Raw genomic sequence first — 19,605 nt, forward strand, 5'->3', positions numbered from 1 at the left:
AAATGACAGAAAACACAGAATCAACACATCACTGGTTGTGAGTGCAGAGGAAATGATATATGAAGACTTTGGTTTCAGCAAAGACAATTGATCTGTCATGAAGATATGATGAGGACGATAGGCAACAAACTGCGATGACAGATGGGGACCTTGCGACGTCGGAGAGGTGGATGACATGGCAGCGGGGGACGTGTAAGAGGAAGGATTAGATTGACAAGACGGATGTCTGAAGGAAATTAAAGGGAATAAGGTAAGGTATACTTTACATGTAAACAAATAGTTATTACGTACAAACATGAAGACTAGTCACGAAAAATAAGTATTATTGTAATGACAGATTGCTCATGGGTTCACATGGACAGTTCTGAGCTGATTTATAGGCTAAGATGCAACACTCCAATGGAGAAAGACAACCATTTAGTCTCATACTCTTCTCTATTTTAGTCTTCGTTTAAGCTAAAATACGGTACATGGTGTCTACATGTTCTCTCATTGGCCGATAGATAAATCCGGTCTGGATTGTTATGTATTTGACCACTGATATTTAGGGAGGTGGGAGGCTTTTGTGAATCACACAAAACAGGCTGCTGACATGCAGCGCTCTGTTTTCTATCAAGATGGGGACCTTTGTGACCCTGGCAGAGGTGCTAGAGGCCAGGGGTTCACCACTCGATGAGGATGAGGTCTGGCGTCTGCTGCTTGTCACCACCGAGGCCTTATTGGATGTTTCCAAGAAAGGTAATTAGCTTCCTGTAAATTCCCGCAAACGATCCAGCAGTGATCCCTAACGTTTTCTGCTGCGGTCTGTTTAGGCTCTGGTAATATGTGCAGTGTCCTCAGCCCGAGCTCGGTGCTACTGTCTGCTAATGGACGTATGGCCTTCAAGAGCTGCGGGCGAAATGACGATGTGGCCTCTTTCGTGGCTCCCGAAGTCATTCAGGGTCACACTGTCTCCATGAGAACCACAACTGAAAAGGTTGTAAAACTGAAATAGTCAAAACCATCTGACAGATTAGCGGAATGTTCCTTCTTCATGCGCTACCATACAACTTCACATGGTTTCTAAATTTGCAGATGTACCGTTTTCTTATTGAAAACAACAATTGTTAGTTTTTTTTCACTTTTGAAGGGTTCGGTACCTCTAAAAAAACTTGGAACAACAAGGTGCTTTTTCCTTGTCTCTGCTTTCCTACAGACACTTGTGTATTCACTGGGCATGACTTTTTACTGGTGCGTGGATTATCAGGTACCACAAAACCAGGTACTGTCAGCCTTCAGATGTCAAGTAACCAACTAAAAATGCATCAACTGTTTCTCAAAACAATGTTCTTCCTGTGATTCCCTGCCATCCCTTCTCATTTCCTCCCAGGCCGTCCATCTTAGTGCAGAACTGGAGGGTTTACTCTTGAGCATGTGCGAGGACACGGTAGTGAGGCGGCCAGACCTGATGACGGTGCTAGAGACCTGCGAGCTTCACCACAAGACCTTTATGCTCCATCCAGCGGAGCGGCTCGTCAAGCAGTTGGTGGAAGACATCTACAGAAACTCGGTTCGTGGACCACAATGTGGTTTGACGATGTTGGTCTCCACTGGGCTTGACTGACGGCACAAACCGTCCTTGTCCCAGGTAGATCCAGTGTCAATGACTGAAAATGGATCCCTGCTGAGTGATCGCAGTCAGATCATCAGAGATAAGTTACACGGTATGGAAGGGGACTGTGTTGTGGTCGACAAATGACACAATGTACCTGGCATACCTTAACCCTGCACTGGATTCAATTTCAGGGCGGTCTTTTTGTAACTCGACATGGTTGACAAAAAAGATCTCCAGAAGGTTCTCAGGAGCATCCTATACACCAGAGTCCACTGGGTACGGAACGGCCGAATAAAATCCACAATTTTGCTTATGAGTTCTGAGTAGCAGATTGAAGAGTATGATGATGTCATCATCGCTTTAGGATCTCTTCGGGATGTCGCCGTACTGAGAGTAACGGGAGCTGGCAGCAATTCAATCGCACCGTTTGTAGCCCATACCTGGACGGTAGTCGACGTGCTAACTCGAGATTTCTTACGCAGTTTGAGTCGACAATGAGTCTGAATGAGAAAAAAATGAAGGTCAGGTAAAATTGCAACCAAATAAACTGTAAAAAAGTTTTTTTGGGTGGGGTTTGTAACTGATAATTTCTTCTATCTGCGCTCTAGGAGATGGGTCCAGAATTTATTCGAATGTCAGATGAGCCTGTAGTCGTCTTAGAGCTGCCTGGATCCATTTTGGTGAGAGCCCAAAGAGATTTGGTATTTGTACGTTAAGTTTCTAACACGCATTGAAAAGTGTACAGTCTTCCATCCAATTTTGTTTTTTTCACGGCGCAGTCAAAAAAGGGCAAATCCGCCACCACGCAGCGGGAACTGACTGTGGTGATGCCAAACGGTCAGAACATCGCCATCAAATGTGAGGTGAAATCCAAAGGCGGGGACCTTTTCGATATGATTGTCGCTCACGCCAACCTGGTGGAACACTTTTACTTCGGCCTTGCTTACATTGATGGTAAATGACCAATTTCCGGAAAAAAATGCACAGGATCCCTCGTTATTTCGCGGTTCACTTCTCAGCGCTGACGTCACCCAATGACAGCACGATCTCATGGTTTACAGCCATGAGGATTGGATATGCATCTTCTCAGCCCCGCCGAGCAGCCCCCTCTGTCTTATCACCTGGGTTATTATTAGATAACTCTACATCGCAGAGTTTTGTCTATCATTCCTGTTGCCCATTAACCGCGGAAAAACAAGGGATTACTGTAATTGGTGGTTATGACGATTCCGTTGATGTCTTAATCGTCTCCTCGACTGCCCTTCCCCTTCTCTCTCATCAGATAATGAGTTTTTCTTTGTGGACAATGATACCAAGATTTCCAAAATTGCTCCAGAGAGCTGGAAGAAAGTGCCTTCAACCACCTTTGTCCTTTTCTTCAGGGTCAAATTCTTCGTGAATGACATTTCTACTATTTTGTAAGTGTTTTAAACTGACCCGGTTGTTCAACTTCTCCAAGTAATTCGGAGCCTTATGCTATTAGGCACAGACAGACCCACCACCAGTACTACCTCCAACTTCGAAGAGACCTCTTGGACAACAGATTGGCCTGCCATGAGGAGACTGCTCTCTACCTCGGAGCGCTGGCCTTGCAAACGGAGTATGGGGACTGCATGCCTGAGGTTTGGAGAAATATTATGATGAATATAATGTAATCTTAAAAAAATAAGTAACAATGCTTTTTCCTGCTGTACTCAGGTGTACGGTAGAAACTACTGTCGCCCTGATCAATACGTCCCTAAATGCGTGATGGAGAGACGCGCCTTGCCTTATATTCTTGAAGAACTGCAACGGCTCCACACAAAAAATGCCCAGATGCTCACGGATGAATCCGAACTGGAGTTCCTCAAGGTCAGAAATCCTTCATTTTAATGCAGACATCTCAGCATTGAGTTTACGCAACAACAGACTGTGGTACCCATCGTGCAGGTATGTCTGCAGTTACCCGAATACGGTGTTTTGTTCCACCGCGTGACACGTGAGAAAAAGCCCGTCGAAGGAGAAATCATCCTCGGAGTTTGTGCCAAAGGCGTTATTGTCTACGAGGTGAAAGATGGCTGCCGAAGCACAAGCCAGACGTTTTATTGGAGGGAGACGGAAACTATTTTCTCCAATGTGAGCATCACGATTAACCCAAATTATCCCAAAGAAAATGAAAATGACGAATCCATTTGGAATGTCTCATCGTCTTCTTCCAGAGACATAAATTTGTAATAGAGTGCCGGGCCAGTAAGAAGAAACACACCTTCATCACAGAGACGTCGAAGATAGCCAAATACCTATGCAACCTCTGCTCGTCACAGCACAAATTCAACAACGAAATGAATTCTCGTCAGCTCAGTCACAGCATGGCCTCGGGTCAGTGAATGGTCCTCCCTTTTTGTTTCAAAGACGAGAAATAAAACGGTAATCTGGTAGACCATTTTGTGGCATTTTTTTGTCTCTAGACGAGAACATCCTTCAATACACGACAGCTTGCCGGACTCCAAACAGTCGCTTCAAGTCCATTGTGGGCTCAGATACGCCTCAAGATGACAGCGGTCTGAACACTCCGCAACATGAGTCCCTGACCAGGCTTTGTGAAGATGTCGCCGCTCGGATCGAGGCCCGATTTAAACAGCAGCGCCAGAGCCTTTATGAACAAAGGTGCAAAATCCTCAAATTTCTCCAAAAATTTCAAATCAATTCCCACATCCTACTGCATTCTGTAATGTCTCATTTGTAGCACGTGCTCCAGCAGTCAAGGCGGCAGCACCGGCATGCGTTCTCCAGCCTGCTCACCCAGAAGTGGATCTGAAGCTCCTTACGGCTCACTGGCTGCAGGAGGTAAAAGCAGAGTAGCTTTTGGCGAGTCTAATCGATTTTATTTCAGTAGTCGCCTGAATGTGGATCTCTATGTTGCCCAGAAACTCAAACGAAACAAGGACCACCATCAGAGAGAGAGGTCTTATGTGTTTCTCTCAAGAAAGACCCGAAGCTTGGTCTCGGTAAGATTGGGCTCGGACTATAAGACCTGAAACGTTTGCTTAACCTGGTTGGTCCAAATCATGTGTCTGTGCAGGCATCATGATCGTGGGAGAAGACACGGTGGGACGCTATGATCTGGGCATTTTTATTGCATCTGTGGTGCCGGGGGGGCCTGCTGATAAGGATGGACGTATCAGAGCAGGTACTGAATGAGTTTTTAGACGGGTTTAAAAATGGGCAGTGAGGGGGCTTTCCGAATGTTCAGTGGGAGGTCATTGCAGAGAGTGAGACCAGCAACAGAAAAGGCTCGATCCTGTCTGAGCCTCCGATTAGTTTTTGGCACATCAATTAATGTCTGGTCAGCAGACCTGAGGCGTTCGGAAGGTGTGTAGAGGTGGATGAGCTGTAGGTAGCATTTAAATATTTGAAGACAACTAATAAGATCTTGAGAACTGCATAGGAATCCAGTGAAGGGATGCCAGAGTAAGAGTTATGTGCTCCCTCTTTGGAGTACCAGTCAAGGGGCGAGCAGCATTCTGGACCAGATGAAGACGCTTCATGGAGGATTGCTGACTCCAAAGTAAAGGGCATAACAGTAATCGAGTCAAATTGAGAGGTTTTATTTGAGCCATTAATCATTATTTAGCTATTGTACAAACATTGCACTATGTCGGGTGCGGTTTTGTTGAGAAACACAATTCGAATGACCTTTTGCCTCAGGCGGTCGCCTGATCTCTCTAAACCACATCAGCCTGGAGGGAGCCACCTTTAGCGAGGCAGCGGAGGTCATGCAGAGCAGCCCGGAGGAAGTGCAGCTCATTATCTCACAGCCAAAAGGTGTTGAGTCTGTGTGTGTGGATACGTGTTGTCAGCATACGAACTGAGTTAACCCCTTTTTTACAAATCTCAGCGCCACAAACTCCAAACACTCTGCGGCCTTCCGCTTTGAGGAATTATGAATCGCGAAGTACACTGATGGCCTACGGGCAGCCAGGAGACAGCCTGGATGAAATTGTGTCCGTCATGATGGAACCAAAGACCGGCAACAGACTGCAGCCTCCCCAAGAAGTCCGGATCTTAAACGCGCAGGTTAAACAACATTTTAAGTGCACCTAACTCACCTCCAAGAAAAAGGATTGTGGTCACTTTGATCTATATTTTTATCAAATCGCCATGATGGGCATAACAACAAGTAGGGTGTCATTTTTCTTTTCAGGATGGCTGTTCGCTGTCTTCCACTTTGAACTGCGTGAGGATGGAGGAGAATACGGTGAAGCTCAAGAAGGTAGCGGGAAGCCTGGGCATCAGCATCACGGTGAGTTAGCAAAAAGTCGTGACCGAATGTGGACTTTAAAGAGGCTACCTGCATTCTAACGCGGAAATAAGCAAGAGTCACAAAGTCTTCTTGACTCAATCTCATTAACATTCGTGGTCCAATTGGATTAGCAACACAAAGATTGCTCTTGTTGTCATATCGAAACTGCTGCTTTGGCCAACTATCAATATTATTGTATTACTTATACTGTATTAGTATGATTTATTTATTTTTTTACATATTATCATTCAAGGATGGCGTCACTTCTAATGCGCCTAATGGCGGAATCTACATCAAGAGCCTTGTTCCAGGGGGATCTGCTGAGAGGGACGGTCGCCTACGTGCAGGTAATCAGGGCACTATTTTTTCAACTTATGATTTGATTTAAATCATTACCGTTCTCTTTTCCTTTTTATTAGTGCTAATGATAAAGCTTATATGTATGCGTATATATACAATACAATACATTCTAATTTATATTGCGCTTTCACAACAGTTGCAGCTGTAACAAAGTGCTTCACATAATAGTCAACACTAAGAAAAATAAACAAAACAGGAACATAAAAACATGGACAGTTGTGCAATCTGAACGACTTTCCCCATGTACTCTATGATGTTTGAGTACAAGACAAAGAATTTATTACATGAAGCATATGTGTATACAGCGGTATACACTGTATCTATTTGTTTAAATATCAACCACAATGCTGGAGGGGCCTAGTTGGGGCTACATAGAGGTCTACCAGAGCTAAGTCGAGAACATCTAATTATACTTTGTTTGTTTTCTGTCCTAGGTGACAGGATATTAGAGGTTGATGGCATTCGTTTTCAAGGCTTCACCTACGAACAGGCCGTGGAGTGCCTGTGCAAAACAGGGGAGGTCAGTGCAACATCCGACGGATCACTCTGCAGTCAAATGTGACGCTGATAGAAAAATTACTCCCACCCTCCTCTCTCTAGATGGTAACTTTGTCTGTAGAGAGTGTGTCCAAGAGCTTCCCGAGAGTTTCACTGAGCGCCCACACAGACACCAGTGAACCCAATCCAAACATGGATGCAGCTACCAGGCAGTTTAGGATCAATAGTGCCTCATCCATTGGCACAGCGTCTCACATTTTCTGCGACCAATCAAGGGACTACAACTTTGTAACCGACGGTACGTTGGCGGCTTGTCGTGACGCATTTGCGATATAATTTAGCGCAAAGATTGGATGATAATGGCGTTTAAGATAGATCTTCGTGAGAGAAACAGCGGTTTGTCACTACGCCGTGCCATTCCAAAAGTCAACTGACTGCGTAAAGATGAACTTTCACACACTTCCTCTTCCTGATCTTCCTTTCTGCCCTTGCCCTTCTTATCCCTGCGGCCTCTTTTATCCTCAAGGTCTGCCAATGGCATTCAAACAGGAGCAGCACCGGAGCTATTGTTTGAATTTCATAATCTTAAACGTATATTGTAATGTGATAGGTAGGTGGGTGGGATGGCCTTCTGGATTCGCATGACGATTGACGCACTAACTAGCAATCCGTGTGGTTCTCTCATCTTTTCTCCATCTCCATTGCCCCTCCCTAAATCTCCACTCAGGAAATACACAGGAAGTGACTCTGACCAAGAGCGCCAACGGTCTGGGTTTTAGCTTCGTGATGTGTGAGCTGGACCCGCCCATTCCGGACTTGGGCAACCTGATCCGGATAAAGCAGCTTTTCCCCGGCCAGCCAGCCCAAATGAGTGGCAGGATCAATGAGGGGGATGTACTTTTAGCCATTGACGGGCATTCGCTCAAGGAGCTGTCTTATCCAGTATGTGGATTAGGCTTTTAAAATATACTAGTTCACCTTTTACTTTTGATCCGAACTGTGGTTCTCTCTCTATCTGCCATAGATGTCATTATTATTATCATATTTGGATTTTTTATTGCTGTTTTTTTTAGAAAGTACTAAAATTGTTCAAGACGTCAGGCCCCGAGGTCCGACTGACACTCTGTAGTCCTTTACCAGGTATTCACACAAACACTTCTTTGTAGCCATAGACGCAGATTTTACATTGAAGTGTCTCAATTTGTGTTTTCTTCAGGGGTCCTTCCGTCGATCCATCAGCTTACAGGGGGCGCGTGAATCAGTCAATTGTCACACAGCGGCTACTGATAACATTTGGAGGCAGGTTTCTGCAGCTTGATCTGATGGAACTGACATATGAGGATTTACTCAAAAAGAGGACAGGTCAGTGCTGTGTGACCAAACATTATGGACCAAACAGCTGGCGTTCGAAATTATTGAGGCTTAATTTGGGATTGAGACAGATGCTTTCACACAGGGAATTAATTCAGAGGGATTAGTTTTTTGAGTGATTGAGGAAAATGGCTCTGCTGAATTTACAATAATAATAACAATACATTTCATTCATAAGTGCCTTTCAAAACTTTCAAGGTCACTATACAGTCACAGAATAAGTTTTTTTGTGGGTGAGCAGCGGCATCCACACGCACCAGCGTTCATAACTCAAATAGATAGAAAGCTAGCTAGCTAACTATATAGCGAACAGCTAGCTAGATAGCTGATTTATTTTTACTTCACTCGCATCTCATTTTATGTTCTCAGCATACTAAAGAAACAGATGAACTGACTGCAAGTGAAATATCAGCATTGGGAGTTTGTTTGCGGCAAGATGAACCAAAGTCAAGGTGAGGAACTGAGTATGAACGGTATCAATACATATGGTAGTTGAGCCTTGCGCAGATGATGCAGTCCTGGAATTTTCAAATTTGATTGTAGAAGTAGTTGGGCCACATATCCTTAAAATGTTTCAATAATCTTCAATCTAATCTCTCAAATTTAAGACATGGTCATGATGGGAAATATTTCCATGCATTTTCCACTAGGTGGCTGACTTGTACTTAAAATAGTCAGATGCTCCATTATATTCTTATTTTTAGTCCAGTGTTCTCTGTGATTTCACCTTCTAGACAGAAGGTGCTGATGTTGTCCTTTTTATTTCTCATATACAGGCAACTGGAAAACGTGTATGTACAGAAAAGACGACATCAATTGAGGGCTTTTAAGGATACTTGTGCTTCTTTGCACCATAAAATAACATTTCTGAAAATGTATCCTAATATCATTGTTTTATATACATATATAAATAATGTTGCCTGTTTTGTTTGTGGATGCTACTCTTTTTAATGCAAAATAAAACTCTTTGAACCAGAATCTGACCTGAAAGTGGATGATTCGCCCTCTACCCTGAAAAAAAAAGTTACATGTGAAGACAAATTGAGCAAAGCGGACACTGGCATACGCCTCCCTGGGTGAGGAGGAGCCAGTCATCGTCCCTCGTAAAATAAGGGGTTCCTGTATTCCAGCCAAAGCCAGTAGTGCATCTGGATCCCATCACCACTCGTGCTCCCTTTGCAAATGATCCCAAATGTTTCTAATTATGCCAGTGGATACGGCCCAAGGCTGTGTGAGTATGCGTATGTTTTTTGTGCGTGTGTGTGTGTGTGTGTAATCGCCCTGACGGACGTGTACACCCAAACACTAGCCTTTGTTTATTCATGAGCGGAGAAGCAGCAATGGACAGCGCAGTCTTGACCTTTGAGGCCTCTGCTTAGGTCAATGCACGTGGTGATGACTGATGAGGGGGATGATGGAGGATGGGAAGAATATCAATTGAGGAGTTTGGAGTGGGAATTCAGTTTAAAAAAAATAAAGTTAGATCATTTTTTTTAAGTAGTAAGTAAGTAGTCCTTTTCAGAAACCTTGGTTGAAAGCCAAGACATGGTTCGTCCATGGTGAATGAAAAGTGTTGCAGTCAGGAATTTGTTTACAGCTTTCACCATGTGACTAAATATGTCCTCACCTCGAATCAAAAGGCCGTACATTCATACATTTTAGGCCGGGCTTCCTGAACCAAGATACACATACAAACACAAACCGTCAGCCTGAGCTGAGGTGCAAAGGCAAATAAAATGGTGCATTTATCATATCCCCAATCAACAGCATCAAGATGCCTACCTCCAAAAACGAAAACATGTTATGAGAATCAAAGCATAAGCATAAAAAGTCAGTGAGATTTTATTAATGTTATTTTTTTTAATCGACTGCGACAACGCGAGGGCACGGTTAAACTTGATTGTTTTAATGCTAGTAAAACACCACCCGGACAAATGGACACAGTGCTGCTTTTTTGGCAGGCATCAAAGGCACTCGCTCAACATATTACAGGTTATTGTTCATATTTTCCATTGCCGCTTACTGTGACGCACTTTTCGGTCAAGAGACAGCGACGGAGGCTCGGGTGCGCGCAACGGGGGCCATTTGCCTGAGATAATTGTGGCCTAGCGCTTTAATATTTGCTCATTTGACAACGGGAATATAATCCACCTCAAAATATGGAGGCAAGAGAGATCGTCAAAGTCAGAGACAGCAAAATAAATCAACCGCAACCACGAACCCAAAAAGGACCCCTGATGCAACTTTTTAGCGCAACATCAGAGTTGATCCATAGGAGGTGAAGGATCTTGCGATGTAGACTGAACCGGATGTGTTAATGCTTAAAACAGTCCATCGCAACATTACGGGATGAATTTTGAGGAGGACGACCACCCAGGTTTGCATGCACAAATGTGAAGGAAATAAATCAAATGGGAGCTGGTTCATTTTTTTTTAACTACGGGAGGGTGGCCCTATGAACTCAACCGGCACAGTGTACAAACTCAGTACGCAGGACATACTTGACAATATTCCTGTGAGGGTCTCTGAGCTGGCCGAGATGTAGAAAACATCTCCCGGATGTCCCTCATGGATAGAAAATGAATTGTGAAGTCAAGCATCGTCTTGTCATTTAAGTGGCAGGAGCGTCCAACAAATGCATACGCGATATACGACTCACATGTATTAATAAATCCAACTTTTCTGTAAGTGGCAGATCAAAATTTATCCCTTCCCATCTTTTGGCAAGCATCTCCAGTTTAAACACAACAGACCGAGACCCTCCGCCTCGCGACAGCAGTTAACATCACCCACCGTGAAACAAACAGCAAGACCGTATCGCATCCAGACAGCTTTTACAAGACCGACCCACGGCGACGTGCCCTCAATCAGACCGCTGCCTTTTCCGCCCCTCAGGTGCCATTTCCGCACGCAAACCACTCCCTAAAGACCCATAGGAAGAAAAAAAAAAGGTTCACGGAAAGTAACGCTGCTCTAAAAGACAGAATCGGGAAAAGGGGGCAGAAAGTTGAAGACCACCAATATTCACAAGTAAAAAACTGCCTGTTTTATTTGCCTCATTTCAATTTTAGCATCTTAATACGAGAGGGAGCCAGTTTCCAGACGCTTTAATGGCTAGCTAGGAAATCACGGAAACATAAATACACACATACACAATGGGGGGCCGTCAGGGTCTTCAAGGCCTTCTCAGCTGGCCTAAAAATATCTGAATCACAGACTAATTCTATTTTTCCATGTATTAAATAATTCTAAATTGTCTTTCAGCTTCCTTTCATTACTTTTCCCCTGTTGTGCTGCTGCCAGATGAGTATTTTCGTATATAAGCATTTAACCAATCACATTTCAGGCATCATTTGTTACCAGGGTCAGAAATCGGCCTGGACGCCTTCACAATCAGTTCTGCAGGCCCTGGAGCATAAAATAAGTGGCAATGAAACTGTTGCTTTAACCAATCAGATTTCAAGTTGGCAACCCAAGGCCTGCTTGCAGAGTTTTCGCAAATTATGATCGGTTAGTCACATGATTGACTAGTTACTAGCTAATCATAGTATCACTAGTTGCAAGTGATAAGCGCATACTGGCCAGAGCTAGCATATTGTGAATGTAGCAAGCTGCATAAGCAAATATATTGTTGTGTCGATTTAATAGCGGTTTTGTCAACCCACGATGGCTGAAGGAGGAGAAGAAAAGGATTTGGTTGCAGAAATACCATTAAAGCAATTTTCAGGACTGACTTTTCAAGAAAAATGGACATCATGAAGAAAGGTTGGACAGCAATCAAAAATTGCAAATAATATTGCAATTTTATGAGGTTATCACAAATCCACACATTCATAGTAAACATTTTTTAACAGTTTAATGACAGTATTTTTTAGTTATTTCCTGGCTAATGCTACCCTCTAGTGGACGTGTCATAAATCAGACCACCCTCGCAGCTGTGAAGCGATTCAGTCATAGCCCTACAGAAGGCCGAGGAGTGACATGCACGGCCCGCCATTGCACACACACACACACACATATATATATAGATATATCCATGAATAAATAATCAGTCATTGATTTACGGACGAGTTTCTCTAGACAGGCAAAAATTGCTTCTCCTTCACACCCCCTTTACCCTTCTTCCTCCTCGCCTTTAACTTGTCCTCCCAAACTCTCTTTTTGGCCGAATGAATCACAGCGGATGAGCAGGTAAAAAAAAAACAGCTGTAAATCTCAGAGTGGTATCTTTCCAACGGTTCTTATATAAAAGCCCCATTGTTGCTATGCTGAGCGCTTTGCCCAGCATTTTTTTTTGAAAGAGTGGCACGGATTACCGTAAATCATTCCTTGTCATTTATTTTATAAATCACCATCCCCGGGACATCTTGTTGTAATCACGCGCTCAAAATGGTTGATTTAAGGCACGGCGCGCACAGTTTATTGGATCCGAAATCCAAAAAACGACACATGCATGGAAGGCTGCAAGATGTGCGCAATTTGATTTGAACTATGGCTCGAAAATGTCCCCATTTTTTTTTAACATTTAGTATCTGTCTTATTCGGTTTTGTGAACACATCAACTCGTAAGTCTTTTCGTTTAAAAACTCTCAAGGACAAAATACAATGGTTCAAATGAAGTAAAATGTATGCATTTGTAGCTCATAACACAACGAAGAAAAAGCCACAAAATAATATCAGTGAATCGTGATTTTTTTTGTCAAGCAAGGTGCACACATGCTCTGTTGTTAAATTAATGTATTGTATTTTGTACATCTGCCCCCATTTCAAGCTCAGATAACTCCATACCCATATAACTTATGAATTAACTATTTTTTTCTGATGAAAGAAGAGAGTCTAAGGTTTCTAACACTGTATTGAATGTTTATGTGGTCCTAAAACTCAATATTTTGAGGGTCCTGGAATTCAAGTGACAATGACAAAAACCCTGGCACTGCAAGTCCAACCAAGATGGATGCCTGTAGGCGGCCATCAACAATAGTTTCTGACTGGTTCGTATATGCACTGTTTGTATTTGAGGAAATCACTTGTAAAATGGCCATAGAAGAACCCAGCGGGATTCAGATGCGTTTTGTGTTGCTTTTGATTCAAACTGTGTTACCCAGAGGCCCCTAAAAGCACCATGGGTGGCCAACTTTGGGCCAAAAGCCCAACATACACAAATACGCCGCAAACTCAAAAGAGCGAGGTGTATACAAATTATCAGTTGCCGGTATACACACAGCAGGCCGGCACATACATTTTGAGAAAATGTGCACTCTCGTATTGAGCGGCCTTTCACAAGCATTAATGCACACATTCATAAAATAAACATGTGTACCTTCTGCGCAAATTCATCTGGACACCGTCGCGCACATACAACTGCAATCGCATACTCCTGCTGGGGCGTGAAAACAAACTGCCCAAAATATGGCATTTGTCCTCTGATTAAACACCCGCATTCCTGCAGGCTGTGTTTGGCTGAGCCGGGCAACGGGCATCATAGTGACAGTCGGACGTGGGGTATGTCCGCTCATGAAGGGATGCTTTATGACACAGCCAACTCCATAGAACCGGTTTTAAATGGCCCCCGTTGCTAATGAGTATGGCCGCACTGAATCGACTTCCTAACCTGCTGGACACGCCCCCTTGAGGTCAAAAAAGACAAAAACAAGAGCCATAAAGTTCAGTGAGAAGTTGTTACAACTTATTTCAGATAGCTGTTCTCGGTTTCACTAATTTTGTTTCAATGTAGCAGCTCCGCTAAAAACGAACCGCAACATATTAGTGATGCAGAAACTGCAAATGGCATCCGTTGACCTAAAATGACTTCGCCGCATTTTGAACACCCATTGTGATTCACTCCAGGCTGCACTTAAAACTGAAAAAGTACAAACAGTGCCCTATTTCGTTTCACGCTACACCCGCGGCTACATTTCAAGGTAACTTATTGATCAAAGGGTCAAATAAAAGCAACGTTTGAAATAAAATACTGGGAACCATTGGGAACTATGGTGCGTGTAGGTGTGCAGTGAAGTGAAAAATCCCACACACGGCGGCCATCTAACTCCAAATGTTGACTTTGTGTTCAGCCATGCAAGACTTATTGAAGGAGCACGGCTACAATGGTCCAAAATGGCTAGCGGTTAAAAATTACACAAAGAAAGTAACTTTACAGGAAAGCTGCAGGTATGTCATAACCCAGGAAACTACAAGGGAGAACGTCAGAGTACAATACAATACAATACATATTCATTTATATAGCGCTTAAACAACAGATGAAGCTGTAACAAAGTGCTTAAAATGGACAGCTATCAATAAAGCAGTCACAAAGATAGTATAAAGCCCCAGGGAGTGAAACCAAGATCAAGTTGGAATCATGCTGAGTAAAATGCCAAAGAGTGCAAGTGAGTTTTGAGACGGGTTGGGCAGCGTACAAGCAGAGTACTACGAACAATCACCGAAATGGACTGACAGGCAAAATTTGACGATTTATGGGCATGTCATCTAATTTTTCGACGTTAGGTTGCGTTATATTTTGGTCTGTTTTCCTTTTGTGGTATCCATTGAAGACTCTAAATTGTCTTTAGGTCAAAATAAGACTGAGTTTATCTGTGACCCTGAATGGGGTTTGACATTGCTAAAGATAGTCTTAAGCATGTAATTTTCCTCCAATTCTGGTCCCATTGCTGTTTGGTCTGCTCATACTAACCGCACTCTCCTGTGTGCACCTGTAATGTTGTTGTTGATTTATTACTGTTTAGAGACTTTTTTGGTGGGTTTAGGGGGGGGGGGGGTAAACTGCATCCTGATATGAATCTTTGTTCAGTCCAGTGTTGAGGAAATATCCGCTGGACATGGACCGGACTCTAGCTCAGAGGAATGGGGACCAAAACTGTATCCCAGATGTATGCTCTGCATCAAACATTTTCATTGCAGTGGACACGGCGCCCCATCGGTTGCAGATCACGTCTTCCAATGGCTTTATGACTCAAGATCTTAATAAAATATCTGAATCATGTCCCTCGCGCCCAAGTGCGGAGGGGGATGTGCCTTAAAGAGTTTTGCAGGCTTTCTCTTTTGAAGGATCAGTAAGGAAGGGATTTTCCCCGACACCAATCCATCACCGCGAGTACTCTTTGTGACTTTAAAGGTTGTTTTAGGAGGTGAGAACGTAGATTACCTCTGAATCTCCTCACGCATGCTCCCAGACGACTCGGCACATGATCAGGCATGGGACGGGCATCGTTTTTCATTCGTGGTGGGTGTCCCTGCAAGCGCCAGAGATGAGTTCACAGTTAGGACATTTGTAGCAAGGTGCTAGATGATGAAAATATTCACACCAAAATAAAGTAAACGTAGGTATTCTATGTTTTAGAAATTTTAGGAGTTTCCCAAATCCAACACACTCATCGCTGAGTTCATCAGAAGTCTGTCAACAAGCCTAAATTGGTTACATTGTGAGGAGAGAGACATCTCTCCCAAGTCCAAGATGGCGGCCAAGTAGATTTTTTTGGTTTTTCAGCATTTTTGGCCACAGGAATAATTAAAGAGGAGACTCTGCTAAGCGGTTGCGCCTTTTGGGCAGCACCATTTTTGATTGGGAGGAATGTCGGTGTCATTTGACTGTCATTGCTGGGGAGCTCTGGGGTACGGGTGTGCAAAACAAGGTTTTCAAGTATGTAGGTTCCCCCTAAAACTCAAAACGCAAAGGAAGCACATGGGACAAATAGCAGATACAAAAACGATGTCACAAATGTATTATTGTGTACGGTATTTTGGGGTTAAAGGTTTTTTTTCAGGCAACTCCATTGAAGCTGTATTTGGTTTCGGGAATTGCATCGCACGTCTCCTCGAATGTTTTCACAGACCTTGTATGGCCCACGGGCTGTTGTGTCGGCGCCCCCGCATTAACTCCACAAGTCTTTTATCACTCAGACACCTCCAGACAATTTACAACCGTCGGGGATTTTACCGCCCGTCCTGGATGTCATATTTTGCACATATTTCATTTGTGCAGTCACGATTCACACTCTCTCCTCCTGAGACCATCAAAGACATGGCAGCATAGATTTCAAACAAGGGTCCAATAAAAACCCGTCCACGATTACATGATGAAAATCTTTCATATCTACCTTGCAATAATGATTTTAAAAATAGAACCCATAGTCCTGATTATATCAAAATGTTTGCTAGCCCCGAGTCAAATGAAACATTGATAATTAAAGGCATATCAAGATTTCTTATGCAGACACCTGCATATTTATACATGCAGATACACGACGGGCCTCACAAAGTCATCATAAAGCATTCCGACGTATCATCCCATCATTCCTACCTTTGCTGGGTTCAGTCTACGCGTGAGATGGCCCTCATTAACCCATTCATTGCCGGATGTGCAAAAAAATGTGTCTAATCCAGGGCCAGGGTTTTTGTCATTGTCACTTGAATTCCAGGACCCATAGAATATTGAGTTTTAGGACGACATAAACATTCGACACAGCGTTAGAAACCTTAGACCCTCTTCTTTCATTGGAAAAAAATAGTTAATTCCTAGATTTTAAGGGTCTGGAGTTATCTGAGGTTGAAATGGGGGCATATGTACAAAATGACTGGAACAAAGCGCTTCCATGGAAAAACATGTACATGGAAAATGCTGCCCTTTGTGGAAAAGAAAAAAACATTGCCAGAGGCCATGGCCAGCACTTTATCAGCACCCAAGCATGAAAAAACAAAACCCGAACAAATTCAAGAATGGCGCTCTGGGTCATCTTTCCAATTCATGAATACATTTGTGAATGGCAGTGCATGAGTTATGTTTGTGCGTGTGCACAGGTTACAATCGCCAAAATTCGAGTGATAAAGGAGCGGTCGCTGTGTCTTGACATGCACAATTTTTAATCACTTTTCAAAGTTTTTTGGAAGCTTGGGCCAGCTGAGCAATTAATTTGCTAATTCTCAGGATTGGTGCAATTTTATATAGAAAATAGTAGCCCTGATTATGAAATATCATTGGCTAGCGACCAATCCGGGGCGTGTCCCAAAATCATCTTGTCTACTGTCAGCAGAACTGGAGTAGGCGCAAAAGTTTTCCAATTGAAGCCTGACACTGTTTTGCTTTTTTTCTACCTTAAAACGTCCCCCTTTCTTGTCATTCCTCTGCTTTTTAACCCGCAAACACCCCGTGACATACGCGGCGGCGTTGTCAGTTCAAAGCACACAGCAAGGTCAAAGAGGGAGTGCGTCACTCAGACCGCTTGTCACCTAAATGATGACAAATTGGCTGCCTCGCCCGTTGCCCTTCCAATCAAGTCCAGACCAGTGTCGTCCATTTTCTTTTTTTTCGCACACACTTCCTGGAAAATGGAGACGGACGGCAGTCAGGTGAACGTGCGTCACCTTTTGATATTCGCACGGCCTCTAGTTTTGCAGAGGGGGTTGGTGGGGGGGGGAGGGCTCCATTATTCTTTGCTACTCGGTCGCAAAGTCGTTAAATGCACCGCAGGGGAGCTCGCGGGTGTTAAATCCAAGCATAAAAATGTGAACAATGGAACCCTGAACGCTCTTTAAGTGGCGACTATGGCAACTTGTTAATGAACATTTTGAGTTGTTTGGACGTCTTTTGTCTCAAGGGGGGGTTGTTGGGGGTTTTTTTTCCGTCTTTTTCTCAAGCCACTCGGCTCCATGTCTTGTTATTTTTCCAGGCGTAAAAATTTCATGATGAAATAAAACAGGCCGCTTGCTGAGTCTTTGGCTGCTGTCGGTCATTCAGCGGTCCAACTTGAATAGGACTGATGAATGTCCACGCGGTCTTGTTGGAAGTCTCCTTTTGAATATGTTACAGATGAAAAACAGAGCGGCAAAAAAAAACAAAAGCAGTAAAAATAACACTGTATGCAGTCAGCTGTGACTTAAGTCTGCGCCGTTGTTTGTCATTTTGGTAATACCGTGTTCCCATGCCATGTTTTTTGCTTGCTATTCACACGCTGCAGGGAGGCAAGGCGGGATGAATTCGAAACAAAATTCTGGTCACATGTTTCACTTGTCTTGTGTCATTATATTTTATGGGCTCTCGTAGTGCAGGATATAAAAAAAGAAGGTTGCGGAGGGAAGATCTTGATAAGGTTAGCGCACTTGTTTGAAAAGAGCCGATTATCCACGTTCCATTAGGCCCCAGTATTCCTGAGGGGACTCTTTAACTCTTCACCTTACAAGCTGCTGAGCTTGTGGATCACTTTCCTCTTCGGTTCCGTTTGATGCGGCGGACATTTTATCGGACGTTTCCTGGCCAAGTCGACGGCTCCATCTGGACCGCGGGGTGGATAAGATCTGGGAAATCCAGCCAAGCGGTCCATTGACGGAGGGAGGGGGGGGGGGCGAAAGCTAAACAATGAGGTGAACGCAAGACGTGGTTGAGCGGTACACCCCCCCCCCCCCGGTTGAGTTCTCACTACAGGTGACATCTTGTCAGTGACGTGGAAAAACGATGCTGATGCGATAGCATTTATTGTTACAACTTCTGCGATGTGAATGGAACAATTATTGAGAGCTAAAAAAAACAAATGAGAAACACGTTTAAGGAAATTATAGTTATATGAGAAACAAATGTGACACTTTCTAAGACTCTAAGGTTCTCATTTAGAATCATGTTTTCAAAGGTCGTTATTTATTAACTCATTCACTGCCAGACATGTACAAAAATGTGTCACTCCAGTGCCAGGGTTTATGACATTCCCAATCGAATTCCAGGACCCACAGAAAATTGAGTTTTAGGACTACATAAACATTCAATACAGCGTTAGAAACCTTAGACTTTCTTCTTTCATTAGAAAAAAAAGACGTAATTCATAAGTTCGATGGGTCTGGAGTTATATGAGCTTGAAATGAGGGTAGCTGTCCAAAATACAATGCAATACATACATATTGGTTTGTATAGCGCGTTAACAACAGCTGAAGCTGTAACAAAGCGCTACCATTGAAAAAAGGAAATGCTGCCCCCTTGTGGAATAGACAAACAATTGTCCGAGGCTTTATCGGCACCCAAGCATGAAAAACCGAAACCTGAACAAATGTGTGAATCTCTCTAAATTGTCTTCATTGACAACGCAACTATTTGTACCAAGCACATTCTGGCTCCTTAACTTCTTTTATTGCCGTCTTTAGCCTTTGCGTGCCTTCTTTCTCCCTTTCAGCCTCATCGCCTCTCATCTCACCTTGTCAAGTTGCTTTTTCGTGCAGGCCGATACTTTGTCTGTCAGTACCCCCGTCGCCCGCCTGCTATTTCGCACGCCGCTAGTTAGTCTTTCCTCACGCAAAAAGAAAGGATTTGGAATTACATTTCAGGCTCCCACCACCGTTCTTCTGGCCAAGGTCATTATTTTCATTGGCTACTTCCCTTTTAGTCAATTGAAACAGGCCGTTTTTAAACATTTTTCAGGTCTATAAATGGACTCGTTTAATGATTCTTTGACTGCACGATTGTACTCGGTGGAGATTTAGGAGGATAGATACGACACCACGC

The 19,605-nt window shown here is 43.5% G+C and overlaps 2 protein-coding genes across 10 annotated transcripts in view; one reads left to right on the forward strand and one right to left on the reverse strand.

Moving 5' to 3' along the window:
* The window catches only part of mapk8b (mitogen-activated protein kinase 8b), a 66,895-nt gene that overhangs the window by 13,500 nt on the left and 33,790 nt on the right, over nucleotides 1-19,605 (reverse strand). For all 9 annotated transcript variants that reach the window (XR_016117698.1, XM_089016150.1, XM_089016148.1 and 6 more), the window contains exon 4: nucleotides 15,268-15,355. The gene's annotated coding sequence lies outside the window, so the exon portion shown is untranslated. The remainder of the gene's footprint in view (nucleotides 1-15,267; nucleotides 15,356-19,605) is intronic.
* On the forward strand, nucleotides 113-9,077 carry frmpd2 (FERM and PDZ domain containing 2). The gene is made up of 30 exons (XM_089016134.1): nucleotides 113-250; nucleotides 618-738; nucleotides 813-976; nucleotides 1,196-1,261; nucleotides 1,370-1,549; nucleotides 1,628-1,703; nucleotides 1,786-1,870; nucleotides 1,959-2,115; nucleotides 2,203-2,274; nucleotides 2,374-2,548; nucleotides 2,877-3,012; nucleotides 3,078-3,216; nucleotides 3,293-3,445; nucleotides 3,524-3,709; nucleotides 3,793-3,952; nucleotides 4,042-4,240; nucleotides 4,320-4,420; nucleotides 4,501-4,581; nucleotides 4,656-4,763; nucleotides 5,282-5,398; nucleotides 5,472-5,650; nucleotides 5,778-5,876; nucleotides 6,130-6,223; nucleotides 6,671-6,756; nucleotides 6,837-7,032; nucleotides 7,462-7,676; nucleotides 7,808-7,874; nucleotides 7,951-8,096; nucleotides 8,475-8,557; nucleotides 8,882-9,077. Exons 2-28 carry the CDS (start codon nucleotides 618-620, stop codon nucleotides 7,989-7,991), a joined length of 3,453 nt encoding a protein of 1,150 aa, XP_088872260.1. The 5' UTR covers nucleotides 113-250; the 3' UTR covers nucleotides 7,992-8,096; nucleotides 8,475-8,557; nucleotides 8,882-9,077.

This window comes from Hippocampus bargibanti, linkage group LG15 (genome assembly GCF_051943395.1).
Source record: "Hippocampus bargibanti isolate YZ-2025 linkage group LG15, ASM5194339v1, whole genome shotgun sequence".
Classification (NCBI taxonomy): Eukaryota; Metazoa; Chordata; class Actinopteri; order Syngnathiformes; family Syngnathidae; genus Hippocampus; species Hippocampus bargibanti.

Bases quoted from the DNA above. Each gene is read 5' to 3' on its own strand.
- frmpd2 (XM_089016134.1), top strand. From the start codon at position 618: ATGGGGACCTTTGTGACCCTGGCAGAGGTGCTAGAGGCCAGGGGTTCA. The intron at 739-812 runs GTAATTAGCTTC...CGGTCTGTTTAG, and splicing joins ATTGGATGTTTCCAAGAAAG to GCTCTGGTAATATGTGCAGT. The intron at 1,704-1,785 runs GTATGGAAGGGG...ATTCAATTTCAG, and splicing joins CATCAGAGATAAGTTACACG to GGCGGTCTTTTTGTAACTCG.